General features: G+C 37.6%; 2 protein-coding genes across 7 annotated transcripts in view; one reads left to right on the plus strand and one right to left on the minus strand.

Annotated features, from left to right (window-relative positions):
• Positions 1-7,968, plus strand: part of fndc5a (fibronectin type III domain containing 5a) — a 25,959-nt gene extending 17,991 nt beyond the window's left edge. For 4 of the 6 annotated variants that reach the window (XM_065966497.1, XM_065966498.1, XM_065966499.1 and 1 more), the window contains 3 exons: positions 5,166-5,255; positions 5,422-5,555; positions 5,992-7,968. In XM_065966497.1, the coding sequence (XP_065822569.1) occupies positions 5,166-5,255; positions 5,422-5,555; positions 5,992-6,048 (281 nt within the window). In that variant the 3' untranslated portion in view covers positions 6,049-7,968. Of the gene's footprint in view, positions 1-5,165; positions 5,256-5,421; positions 5,612-5,991 lie in introns of all 6 variants that reach the window. The other 2 variants (XR_010669106.1, XR_010669107.1) reach the window with 2 other exon arrangements.
• A 141-nt stretch (positions 7,969-8,109) lies between these two features.
• LOC136183274 (uncharacterized) lies at positions 8,110-14,047 on the minus strand. Its single transcript, XM_065966495.1, has 5 exons — positions 12,818-14,047; positions 12,599-12,723; positions 12,276-12,376; positions 11,765-11,864; positions 8,110-11,377 (listed from the first exon to the last, which is right to left on the minus strand). Exons 1-5 carry the CDS (start codon positions 14,045-14,047, stop codon positions 11,248-11,250), a joined length of 1,686 nt encoding a protein of 561 aa, XP_065822567.1. The 3' UTR covers positions 8,110-11,247.
• Between the last annotated feature and the right edge of the window lie 250 nt (positions 14,048-14,297).

Raw genomic sequence — 14,297 nt, forward strand, 5'->3', positions numbered from 1 at the left:
TACTTTTCTTTCCTTCCGAGACATAGAGAACAGAGAGGACTTTGCCTTCTGAAAATGTATTGAGTGATTTGGTCAAAGACCAATAAAAATCAAGTGACACACAAAGCGTGAAATGAAATTTTACAAAAGAGTACTCCTATAGCTTACACCTGCTGACCACAACTCAGGGAAAAAACGTCCAAAAGGCTCCATACTTCATTGTGTATTGATGTGCCTTGGCAGGCCTCTCTCTGTCTGCACCCAGCTGAACTGCAAGGTAAACCAAAATGAGAAAAGACATTAATCAGACGCACAGAGGAGGTAGTCAGAGCTGCGAGGTTTGGCAAATCAATGTGCTTCTGGCTGAAGCTTGGCTCCATCTATTCTTCCTGAGTCTGAGATTCTGTTATTGTGGCAAATGAAAAGGCAAATGAAAAGGCATTAGAATATACTGCTGTGTGTGTGTGTGTGTGTGTGTGTGTGTGTGTGTGTGTGATGTTTGTTTGTGGGAGAAAGAATTTAAAGAAATCAATGAATATACCTTATTGTCTTTAAGCTAAATATATAGCTGACATCAAACAACTTCCTTCCTTACAGTAGGACAATGGACACAGAAAGGGCAACAGCTAGTATTGTACTGTCTGTAGTTCACAAAATCAAGCAATGGCTACCTTTTAAGCTGACTTACTCACTTGACTTATTGTAGGCAGATTTTATCCATCATCTTTTTTTAAATGTTGATTGTTGTACAGTATCCTCGTGTGTCCAGAAAGGCGCTTATAAATAACATTTATTATTATTATTATTATTATTATTGACAAGTTATGTCTTGTTTGTTTAATCATAACAAAAAGTTAAGGGTAAGAACTACTGCTTTCAGGAGAGAATCTGCCTCAGATTCCAGAAAGAAGGTCATAGAAAATAAACTAAATAGTCTGGTATCTAAAACAAAAAAATAAGCATTTTAAACTTGTGTATGCAAGTGCCAACATTCTTATTGTCTCACTCTCTGCAAGAAAGTGTAAGTGTATTTCCCAAAATTAGGAATTATTCTTTGAACATTCCTTGTGTCGACATACGGGATAACATTCCAGCATTTTGAGTGAGGTCAAGTTAAGCGTAGATAAAGTTTGACTGAAAGATAGGTCATAATGATTTTTTTACCATTTTAAAACTGAAGATCAACTTGATGATAAACATTTGACCAGACATAAAACAAAGCAAAAAAAATGAATGCAGCAAATACATTTATCAGTGTTTTCTTTGATTTCAGGGCTATTCGAGGACATAGCACCCTCAGTAATTGTAAGTGCTGCAAAGCATTAATAAAAAAAAAATATCAACAAAGCAATTTTGTGATATCTCATCGTTCCCTTATACTCAGCAAATGTGGTTAACTACACAACAAAACACATCCCTTTTCTGTCTCATTTACCCCGATTGTTCAAATATCTCTTTCAAAGAACTCTCAGTAACAGGACAAGAATGTTTTTTTTTGTAATTTTCATGTTCAAGTACTTGCATTCAGTCATTAAAGAGTCATTTGGTACTCCAAAAAGTAGAACCTGGTTTTCAAAGTCATTTCACTTGTATTGGCATGGACACAAGCAGAGACATGCTCTAGCACTTCCCCCTCCTGCAGTGCTGCTTGTTGTGGCGAGAGGGGGGTAGTGCCAGTCATCAGAACTTAGTGTCTGTAGGACACGATTCTTTAACTCTCTGAATGACTGAATGAAATGGCATATGATGGTCTAAAAACTGCTGCATTTTCACTAGTCAGATAGACTCACTCCAGTCATGTAGTATTTGGAGAAATGGAAGCTTGTGGAATACTGTGGCTCAAAAGCGCAATATGCTCAATATCACATCCCCCTTCCACTTGTTTAACTGAAGCATATATCTCAAGTTACCATTGGATTTACCCTTGTAGCAACACATCTGATCACACTTACACGCTAGCAAAAACTGGCAGTTTTTTATTGATGATTCATAAATTGTAAATCAATAGAAAAAAGTGTTTTAAATATGAAAAGGTAAATGTATTTGTATTATTTATGTATTTGTTAAAAAGTACAGCCCATTCATTTGATGAACTTTGTCAAAATTGAGTGATGAATGAGTTATGATTGACCAAAAACAATCAACGATATCTAGTGTTGTTAAAGGCAAGATATTGTTATTTATTGGAAAATCACTTATGACTTAGGGTGCTCCACAAAGTCAAAATGATTGTCTGTTTATTTTCCAATTAAGAGCTAGACAGGGATTTGGAAAATGATCTGGGATGTTCAGCCTAGTTTTGCATTATGTGCATATTTTTCCTCAAAAATAATGTACATTGCACAGATGATCACTAATCAATTTCACACTTCTTACGAGGTTAATTTATCATGTCTGTATAAATCAGGGTAAACTGACAAGATCAAAAAATATTTTTATAAAAACAATCAATCCTCTCTTACTTTTAGACTCAAACTGTAGGAATGGGCTGTGTGGTTATTGCGGTTGGTTTCTTCTGTGTGAGTTTCTTCATCTCCAAGGAAGCCAAAACAATAAAAAAAACACAACTAGTGCACACAAAAAGGCAAAAGAGACAATAAATCAGAGAGAGTGAGAAAAGGGAGGGACTAGCTGAGGAGAAAAAAGGCAGTACATGAGGATGCAGTAAATAATAAATCCTCTCAGTGACCAATAGAAACTTAAATCCTTCTGCTCCAACAAAGCAAACAAACTAGATGTTTTCACACAGATACACAGGTACACTCTGCGGTCCTATAAGGAGAACCAATCATACAATCACTGAAAATGAACAGTACAGAAAGCAAAGCTGAGGAAACCATGTTGAGCTCCTTTAAAGTGCAAACAATGTTGATACATGCTTCCTGAACGAATCCTTTAAAGATGCATAAACTTTCTTACTCTTACTCTTGTAAATATTTCTTGTACCTGTTATTGATATATTACTTACATTCCTATTCTGTTTGATTAATATTTTTATTATTATATTTCTACTGCTACATTGTATGTTTTGGAGCAACTGTAACAATCAAATTTCCCTCTGATGTTAATAAAGTATTTCTGATTCTGATTCTGAAAAAAGTCACAGCTTAAGGACATTCTTCTGTATAAATGATGTGAATGGGAAAGCCACATTGCTTGATCAAATAACTTGATAACAACAGATTTTCCAGCAGTAATGCAAGTACATCTCGAATAGCTTCAAGTTAGTACCTTAATTACAATAATCCATATCTAATATAACAAATTAAAATAAAAGAATAGGCTCTGTTGGCCTCATACTTCACTGTAGTTTCTTATTTGTCTGAATTCAGGATAACACACTGGAATTATTCAAGCTTCCTCTTTGTTTGCTGTTTCTTTATAAACCCCAGAGCTGCTGAATGGTGACAATGGTGAACTTGCATCAGAGGTGTTAAAGCTGACCAGTTTGCTCCTGTGAGGTTACCTGGCAACAGTGGGCAACACCTTGGGCTTTGTGCTTTAATGAGCTAATACTGGGTTAAATGGATCAGCAGAACTGCTTGTTGCTAATGGCAATGGGGTATAGGTTTCCTGCCACAATGGACCCACCAAATGTGACCCATTACATCAAATAAATGATAGGATTGCTCATTACACTTTAATTAACTTTAAATCAAACAACTGACCTCTGAGAACTGAGTAAAAGTAAAAGTTATTTTGTGTTGTCCCTTCATTTGAAAGAAACCAACAAGCATCTGCCAACATCATTATTTGATACTTCTCCAGATGGTCATACAACTTTTGAAGATGATGAATGAGTTTTATTGAGGCTGGTGTGCCTTGATCCTGACTGCTGTGATTAATCATTGTGTTATCTCTCCGTCATGTTTCAGTACAATGGACGCCCAGTGGCCAGATAAAGCCTAAACTATTCTCTTTATGATCTTGCTGTGTTCTGTTGACTCTAGCAGGTGTTCACAGAATCAGGCCTACTAGTCATCACACAAGACAAACTTAGTCGATTAATCAATCATTCACAGCTGTCCACTGGGACTGGGACATCTTTGAAAGTGGGATAGAGGGAGATAAAGATAGCTGGATAAAGACAAACAGAACAACAACAACAACTAACATTGATAATATAGGGGGAGGACTGATGATATTCTAAAGCTGCATCTAGCAGCTATAACACCTATAGCTGCTCATGAAGTGTTCCTATGTGAAATACAATGAATACTTTTATTCTCCTCTCATTAAAGACATGGATGCAACAGAAGGATGGGAAACGTATAGATTTAGTTTTGAATGGGTTAAAGCACTTGTTCAGTAAGACACTAAACCTTAAACAATTTGTAAGAAGGTTTAGGATTTCAAGGGCAAGATTAATTGAAATGGACTGTGAGTGTCTGAAATAAAGGATCATGTCAAAGAAAGTCAAAATAGACCTGAAAAAAGAATATGCAGAATAGTACAATCTAGTCAGCTGGTGCCCAGCAACACATTGACAGAGTGAAAAATCATATCCTCTCAACAGCAGAAAACCGGGTTAATTGTAGAATGATGACTTGGAATTTCTTGTGGCATGAACCCTGCCCTAGTAAAGCCCTGAAACCCAATAAAGCTTGACTCTGTCTGCTTAATACCATCTCTTTATCACTCTGTCCACTAAAACAGTGAAAAGAAAAACAGCAAACCTCGTCCTTTTTCTGATCCTCCTCTTTTCAAAACAGACCACAAAGGGCGAGACAGATATCATAATATGTAAGAGTCCAATGTTTGATGTGTAAAAACGATCTATTCTTTGAATTGTTTTACCTTAAAGGAGATAAAACATGTGATTTCATACACATGATTTTGTGTGCCTATTCAAGTAAACAGCAACCTGGCAATTAAAAAAACAAAACAGAACTGAGTAGTCATGCTGCTGACAGTCAGTCAGAGGATACTATTTCAAATTATGATGTAATAATCCAGAATAGGAAATACTCTCATGTATTTGAAACATAATTGGAAAAGGTAAATATTGGCTGTGTTGAAAAACCAGAAGCCTGTTGGCCTGGTTTTGTTTTTGTTAGTTTTTTATTTTTTAAAGGGTTTATTAATATTAATACATTTTTATTATTTTTAACTTTTTATTCAAGTGCAGTATGTGAAACTTTTGGATAAAACACTGATTAAACATTATGTTTCCATGACTCCCTCAGACGAAGTGATGATGGAGGAAGTGGGCCAGTCCACCCAGCTGAGGGCAGGGGAGCTCATCATCATTGTGGTGGTACTTATTATGTGGGCAGGTGAGAACCAAACATTTTTTTGAGTCAGGATAACAAAACTATACACACATTGTTTCTCTCGTTATCTCATGTAAAACAAGTTAGTCCACAAAAGTAATTTCATGTATTTGTGTTTTTTGGATATCCAGTGTTGGCTGACATGAATCCAATACATCTTTCCTCCTAGGTGTGATTGCTCTCTTCTGTCGCCAGTATGACATTATCAAAGACAACGAGCCCAACAACAACAAGGACAAAGCCAAAAACTCCTCTGAGTGCAGCACTCCTGAACATCCAACAGGAGGGCTGTTGCGCAGTAAGGTATAACCCACCCCCCTCCATTCCCCGGGTGCTTCCCCCTCAGCGGCGCCAAGCAGGTGAATGGTGCCTGCCATTTCTAGACTTTTTTCCACTGACACTACAAAATCATGCCAAAATCATGCCAAAATCGTGCCTAAAATTAAGCTTTAGTCTACATCTCAACTTAGCTTCAATGTGCATAACTTTAGATATATCCAATGGCAAAACAGTCATGCCTTCAAAATTGTTTTTATCAAGAACAGAGCCCCATACCATAACCATTTTCTGTGTTCAAACCAGTGCAGAAAACAAACATCAAAAGCAATCTTTTTCTCTTGCTTTAAAAAAAAAATCCATATACAGAGGCATCCTCATGCTCATAGAAGAGGCCATTCCAATGATTCATTTGGGTTCATCAGCCTCCTAATAGCTATAATTTTCCTCTCTTCTTCCACAGATCCCCAAGAACAACAACAACAATAGGATGCCATCTGTGAACATCATTGAGGTGTAACTAAAGGACATCTTCTCTTTATCCAAAAGACTTTGTGTTCTCAAAAACAAGTTGGCCACTATATAGACCATCTGCTTGACAGATGGGGCTGGGACTCCACAGCAGAGCTTGTTTTCCTTTGGTCTGGTGCGGAGGTGAAGCTGCAGAACTCGGGGTGTTCTAACAAAGCCTGGCCGGTGCTGGTCTGAGAGCAAAGTTATCAGTGGATGGTTTGTGACTGCAAAATGCTTTATAACTATTGTAGCATGGGGCAGCAAATGTTAGGCCCAAATGGCTTTTGTGGTGGAGGAATAATAAGAAATGATAAACCAATCCAAAGGACCGTAATTGAACTGGAGTCCTTGTCATTCTCGCTCTCTTGTCTTTCAGTGGGTGTTCAACAACCACAAACTGGACATTTCACAGTGATTCTTTGTAATTAATTTTCACCCTTGCACTGTATTTCCATCACCACATTCAATTTTCTCTACATTCTGAAATGGAGATAAACACTGTAGATGATTCATGTGCATCACTGCAGTTTTACTTAAATCTAACTTTTAACAATATGCATCCATACAGTTTTCTTGTCCTGGTATCCATTTTTAAACTATTTTGATGTTTTGGAGACAGACTCTTTGAAGTCCTGTGGGATTTTTCTTTCTTTTTTTTTTGTGGTGAGCCAGTTTTCTGCCTCAGGGTGTCCAGACTCCACCTGGCTAATTAAGGAGCAAATCCTCAGAGGTGCTGCAATGATGCAAGAGCAGCTTTAGAGGCATCACTCAGCTCTGAATCACCTAATCTTGTCAGCAAAAGTGAAGCTAATTCACTCATTTGAGAGGCATCTCTGTATTAAAAACTTCAATACAGTTTAGTCCTTAGCAAGCCAGCTTTGGTATTATCTTACTCACGTTTGCTTTTCTCTTCTCACTTCTTTCATACTTTTATTATAGATTTAAAAAAATGTAACATTCCACATTCAGGATGAGACCTTTAGTATTTTCTTGTGTCTTTCTCTCTAAAGGCGACGAGGGAGGGTACTCTGGAGGGTAAAAGAAGTGCCATAAAGGAGTGCATTCATCTATTAAATGAACTTTTAAGGGGCAGGACTACCTATGGAAAATCACTGAAGAGACAATGATTATATCAGCAATAACAGCCCTGGAGAAGCACAGAAGAAGGACCCAAACTCTGTGTAGCCACTTTGTCAAAATCTTCCACCTCCTAGCATGCAGGGACAGATGACCAAACTGCATATCAACAATGATTGAATTCTGAGATTCATTTGCAGGAAAGGTGTTCAGCAATGTTGTGAAAATGTATGTTTCTCATAGAGAGCATTGGGAAGAGAAAAAGTTGTGCCAAACCTTCAACCCTGACACACCTTGACGGCATCCTGAATTGAAGGGCTTCTATCAAGACTTGTATAGACTAACAATCAAAGTAAACATGTGCTTTGAAAGTCCATGTTGAAGAGGTTAAAAACAAAGATAAAGTGTTAGCTGTCCCATAAAGTATTGTTCACTGCATATTGTAAAGGAACTTGCTTTATAAAAGCAGATGGTGTATTAGAGGGCTCATTCATACTCAGAAATGCTGCCTTAAAAATAATTTTAATAATTTAATGGATAAGATGACGAGCCCAATATCTCAAATTTATGTCACATTTATTAGCTTCTATAAATGCAAAGTTAAAGCACATTTTAAAGATTGACACCATGTAAAACCAAGATAAAGTGAATCTGAAAACAAGGAGGTATGGTAGCTGATGTGTAAATACATTCAATATTTCATTCTTGGTGGATGGTGTCAGTTTGGTAACTTTCGTGACCTCAGACAAGACTAATTTGGAAAATGTTTGAACTCCATATGTAAAAGGTCCACTGCTACTGGAAAATGTTGTTGTTTTTTTGTGTGTTAATACACTAGTCCTGTTATTAATGAGCTTGTTCATAGCACTCCTTTACTGGTATGTATTTCTATTGAATAATGTCATTGTACTTTTTGTGCTGAAGGAAAGGACTCTCTTTGATGAGGACACTGATGAATAGTGCGGGATATTTAAAAGGTTGATCAAGCGTGACAATTTTAAGGCCATTTTGCTCCTCAATACCTGTACTGACAGAATAATAAGCTCATCCGCTATTCTTGTTCTGCACAGAAGCAATCTCAGTGTGGGAATGGTCTGGCAAGTCATTTAGTGGTCTCAGAAAAAATCATGTGTGGTGGCAAAGAGAGGCAGCAAAGGGGGTTATGAGACAAATTAGGCCTATAGTTGAGAGAGGTGAATAGAAAGACGACTTGCAATGGCAGGCCACCCCCCTACCTCATTTGCAAATTTCTTTACAGCCACTCTTAATAATGAAAGTTAAAAATATATATATATAAAAGATCAAGATTGCACCCCTTTCAGTAAGCACTGATTCATGTCAAAGGCAAGAGGTGGTTGCAAGTAAATTCACAGAATGGAGGAAAAGAAAGGAGAAAGAAAGAGACAGATGTTTAGTTGTTGCCAGGACAACCTTGATGAGGCTTGGAAACTGCACCAGTTATCAGCATGGTTGAATCATTTTTCACCAGTAACACTACACATTCCAACTCACACAAGCTAGCTCTTCAATTGATCCCCTCAGTAAAACACAATAATGATTGAATCCCTGGCTGATTTCAGGGCAACGCCTTAGTTCATTAACAGTAGATTTCTTAAACCATGATCCCTGTAGCTATTTTTTTTATTTCTATTATTTACTTGATGAAACTTCAGCTAAAAGAAAAACAGGTTTTTATTGAAGTTGTGCGAGGTTCCAAGATGGTAAAATCCTCAGTGTTTTCACTGTAAATACTGTAGTCCTATTATTGATCAAATAAAATAAATGCAGGGCGGTTGTGGACAACCACTTTGGCCGTGGACTAGTTTGACATCTATGGAAATAGATTACACAATAGACACACAAAAAGGTTACACTCCATAGCATGTACCATACATTTGTAGCTAAAGATAGAAGCTTTTCAGCCAAATTACCAGAAAAGCTGGAGACAGGATTAGGCCAGCTGTTCACCACTTTTTATTCTACTCTGACCAGCTACAGGGTCCAGCAACACAGAATAGGCTACAAATGAGAGGAAAATTGATTGGTTGACTTATTCATTCAACTCTTGGTAAAAAAGAGAATTTTCCTCAATGTCAAACTACTCCCTTAAGGGCCTGCATGTGAGCAGTGTTTGAGTGAGCTCTCCTACACATAAATGATATTTCAGCATTGATGGTAAACTACTGTGAAATAAATGATTTAAAAATACTGGGTTCGACCCTACAAATGAACTACCCAGAGGTCTTACATGTTAGTGAATACAGCAATGATACTAATCTGGGTATCTTAGCTCGCCCATTTTGTGCCATCAGGTGGAGTAGAGTGAATTTTTAGTCAATCACACATGGAACTCGTGTAAGAAACAAGCTGATTTGGATTCATGTTGTTCACGGAATATCAAGTCTCAGTTGGTACTTCTGGTTAAAACTAGTTTAATAGACACATGAAGAAGCAAGACAAATAACTTTCTTCTTAATAACATGCAACTTATGGTGATGGCTGTTTGAATTCAACATTCCACTTGAGCCCTGTGATGGAAAACCTTTTTCATAACTCACTTAGGATTTATTTCAGTACCAGAGGCCTATGATCAATTCTCACACTACTGTACGTGTGATACAATGCCTACAAATACTGTATGTTGGTAGCACCAATGGACCATATTGTGATGAGAAACTGGGCAGTAAAAAAAACAACTTGCACATTGTGGAGGCCCTATTTTGTATGAGTACTTAATCATACCATTGATATAACAAAGACAGCCTTCTTCATTGTGGTTTCTCTAAATACAGAATAAAAATGAGATAACAAAGAAGCATGGTTTAGAAAATCAACTGCTTTATTAGTGCTCATGTTTATATTCCTTGTATGAAGTGTACTTTAGTCATTGCTTTATGAGGGCTAGCATGGTTTATCTATTATGCACAAGGTTACACAACTTCAATAATGAAGAATATGGTGTATGCTTACTTGTGTATGCGTAAAATAAAATGACATATTTTCCACAAAACTCTGCTTTTCATCTTAATTGAGCACATGTATCTAAAGTGATGTCAAACCATCAAACAACCAACAGAATCCAGGCCAACAGGAATGTAAATCTCAAACATTCAACTTCAACTGTTGGTTTGTGGCCATCCTACTGTTAATAGGCAAGAATGGAGAAAGAAAACCAAACTCCTAAAAATTAGCCAAGCAACATGGTTTCAGGCCACATTATTTACTGTCAAGTTAGCAATATGTGCCCGAATCTGTAATATGTCAGAACTCAATGAGACTTAACTTGAAAACCAAAACAAATAACTTGGATCTGATCGAAGTCTTATGTTATACTTTTTATGCAAGCTGACATGCAATGGCCTTTTAAGTGCTTTGTTTTTAAATGGTGCACTGTGAACTGTGAAGCATCCTCTTTGCTGCTACCCTGCTCTCAACTCTGGAGGGGGAACCATTGTTTGAAGGTAAAGAGAAGTGCTGTGGTTGCTCAGCTATACACGTGTCTTACATTTGCACAGCATGTGACACAAGGCCTTCACTGACACCCACACAACTGCCTTCTGGATGGCTGACCAGGCTTACCCACCATCTGTACAGACAGGATTACTTTAAAAGTGTGCATTATTTAAAGGACACATGCTGATTAAGTTCCATGTGTGTGGGTTCTCTAGGGTTACTTCTGTCGACTCTTCTCGTGCACATCACTTAAATTCTGCTTTATGGACCCAGAATAAAGCGCACAGAGATGAAGCAGGTACCAAACAGGTCAGAGCAAGTTTTACCTTTGCACCATAGAAAACACAATACTGCAGGTAGCACAATAACAACATAACTTAAATTTTCAATAAAACCGACCGTATGAAATACAGTAAAAAGGCAAGATACCTATACACCATTCTCAAAACATCCAAACATTTAAAACATGCAGTAACTTTAACATACAGGGACATGCATTTATGTAAATAGGAACACAAACACAAACTACCAATTCAGTATAAATATTAAAACAAAAACACTTTTTAACCAATAGAACATTACTTTTTTTTTTCAGTTAGTTCTTGAACAGTCCAACTTTTAAATCTTTTTAAGGCAAGAACTGTAAGTGCGGGGAAGCCTTCCCAAAACTCTTTATTTAGGGAAACGGACTCCTTTCAAAGATTTTTGGGACCTTGTTGAAGCGCTTGTGTGTTGGACAGTTCTTTGCCTGCCATTGATTAAGGGGCATTTTTGACATCCCATTTCCGAAGCGTTGTTTGTAGTTTCTGAAAGAAAGCACAAGTTTGGAGCCACACATTACAATCTCCTTTACTGCAAAATGAAAAATGGTATTTTTTTCCTTCAAATTCCAGTACTGATGCCTGAATTTGCAATTCTGACAACATATCAAGGTCGAAATAACAAATCTGTATGAACATGAAATGTCTCTTACAAGGATACTGATTGGAAATGTTTTTTTTTTCTAGTTTAAGTTCACCGGACACAATAAACACAAGTTACTAAAACTTTTAAAATAAACAAGTAACAGCATCAGATTAGCAGACAAGTCAACATATTTGCAGATAAAGAAAACATTTAGGCTTTTTCTGAGATACTGATACTGCCATTGGTATCAGAAAAGCTCAACCGAAAACCAATTGAAAATGATAGACCTGTGTGTGAGATCCGAGGGATGCTGCCACTGTCTTCCATAGTTGCCTGAAGTCTGGTCAGCTACATGTGTCATCAGGTTCTGCAGTTCCATCACTACATCTTATGGAAATACAAATAGGATTTTTTTTTTTTTTTTTTTTTTTTAAATACAGATTTAAAAAAAAAAAAAAGACAACAGAAAGTGACAATGAGGGGCATTTTTTAATAGGTGGGGGAAAAAAGTATTAAGACTTAAGGTCATTCATCTCAAGGAAATAGAAAGAATGCTTTATAAAACAGATATTAAAAAATACATGAATATTTATGCTGTCACAAAACGTGACACATCAGCAAAAAGTTTAGTGTTGACACAAGTTTTTATGATTGTCTTTTTAAGTGATGAAATTCAGCCCTGTTTTCACATGAAGTATGTCATAAGTGGTGCATCTATGCATTGCATTGTGATTTCGAAGCCTTTAAGTCAATTGTGGTGAGCTCTTCTGGTGTTTCTGGTAGAGCTCAGGACCTTACCTGGACCTCCATGTGGTTTCTCATTCATGTGTCTGGTCACAGAATGGATATACAAGTGTTTTTCACGCTCCCAGTCCACCTCCCATTTTGAGATCACTGGCCTGAAAAGGGAAATAACTCCATACAAGCAATCTTAACTAAATTCAGTAAAAAAAAAAATGTTATCTTTAGAAATCTATGATTACAGTAAAAACAGGCTATGGCATAATGATTACAGAAAGGCAGATGGGATAGGAAGGCACAACCAATGAACCATGGCTCAAACTCCTACACTGTATTTGACATACTACTCCCTCTAGGGGTGGCAAAGGCCACTACAGTACCTTAGATTCCTGGCACTATTGCTACTTCTTGTAGGTTGAAAACCTCTGCTCCCGTTCAGCTCAGGAAGGGATGCTAGTTTGCCGTCGGAGGTGGGATGAATGGCAGCAACCACAACTGATTTAACCTTGAAAAGGAAAGAGGTCAGAGATTTAGAACAGTTTGCCCACTTTATACTGTTTAGGACCATATTCTCCATTTCACAGGGTGATACACCTTACCTTTACTCGGGTTAAGGTGGTTTCATAACTGGTGTCCAATGTGGTCTCCTCTATACTTAGCGGGACCTGGCGTTCATGGATTGTCTCTATAACATCTCGCTGCAAATTCTCTGACACCTGCTCAACACCATCATCCAACTTCTCTGAGACTTTTTGACATAGAGAAGACTCAAATCTGGGAGGACCAATATTCCAGAAATCTTCAACATCTCCTTCCAAGGTCTCTACAGGACAGTGCAGAGACTCTAACTGTGACCCATACACAACTGGACACAAATCCTTTGCTGTGAAGGAAATAACCTGACCAGATAGTGCAGCTTGTTTTTGAGAATCCTGCTCAGGTGAACTTCCAGGCTGGATCTCATCCTCTGGTTGCTTAACAGTGTCCACCCTGATCTGATGGCTAGATGTTGCCAATGGCAGTTCAGAGAGGTTCTTCATTTCGTGGTCCTTTATGAAGGACACAGAGGAATAACTCTTGTCCTCTTCTACATCTTTAACATTCAGAACCATGTTTTTAATATGCTCCTCTTGGTCTTCCTCCACCTGCCAATCTCCTCTTTCCATGTTTAGTCTGTGTACCACAGAGGGATTTAAGACTGGCTTTTTTTCAAATGTGAATCTACCTGCAAATTTGCAGCTCTCAACTTTCTCAGAAGGTCGCCCAGAACTAGAAGTACCAAATGGATTTAGGCACAAGATGTCATCAACATCACAGTCAAAGTCAGGTGCAGGATTTAAGAGCACTTCCTCACTTTTTAAACCATGTGGTACAGACACCTTACTACTCCATGGCTCTATTGAGGATCCACATTCCACATGTAGCTGAGAGCTCACAGTTTCTCTTCTTTCACTACTAATGGATTGGGTCCTATCAAGCAATGCAGGCTTAGAAGTGGCAAAAGGGGACAAAGAATCCTGTCTTGCAGGGGGTGTGTTAGAGTCCATGAAACATCCGAGGTCAGGGGACAAATCCTTTGGACTGAATGCCGGAGTCTCATAACCCCTGTCAGGAAGAGAATCATCGACTTTCCGTTTTTTCAGACAATTATTCAATACCTCAATTTTGAAATTGATGAATGGATTGGAAAACTTTGCTATTGGATGCAGATTACCCTTTTGCTCACAAGAAATCATCATTGAATACACAGAAAGAGGTTTCAAGTGTTCACATGTTGCAGGACTGAGCCTATTGAAAGTTGAGTTCTTCTTGTTGTCTTTTTCTTCCATGTCTGCTGAAAAAAAGTGAAAAAAAATTAACAGAATGTAAGTGAACTGGATTCACACAGTATCAGTGCAAACAGCCAAAGAGAAAGTATTTCAAATCAAAAGTCTGTTTCATGATATCAGTACTTTTGGTCTATTATCTGAATCAGCTTTTGAAATTATCATAATGGTATAGGAACATCTTTAAAAAGTGACAATAATTTAGGTATAAGAGCATCTCATTCCAAGTAATAATTGAATATCTTAAGTGATA

The sequence above is a fragment of the Labrus bergylta genome, chromosome 18 (assembly GCF_963930695.1).
Source record: "Labrus bergylta chromosome 18, fLabBer1.1, whole genome shotgun sequence".
Classification (NCBI taxonomy): domain Eukaryota; kingdom Metazoa; phylum Chordata; class Actinopteri; order Labriformes; family Labridae; genus Labrus; species Labrus bergylta.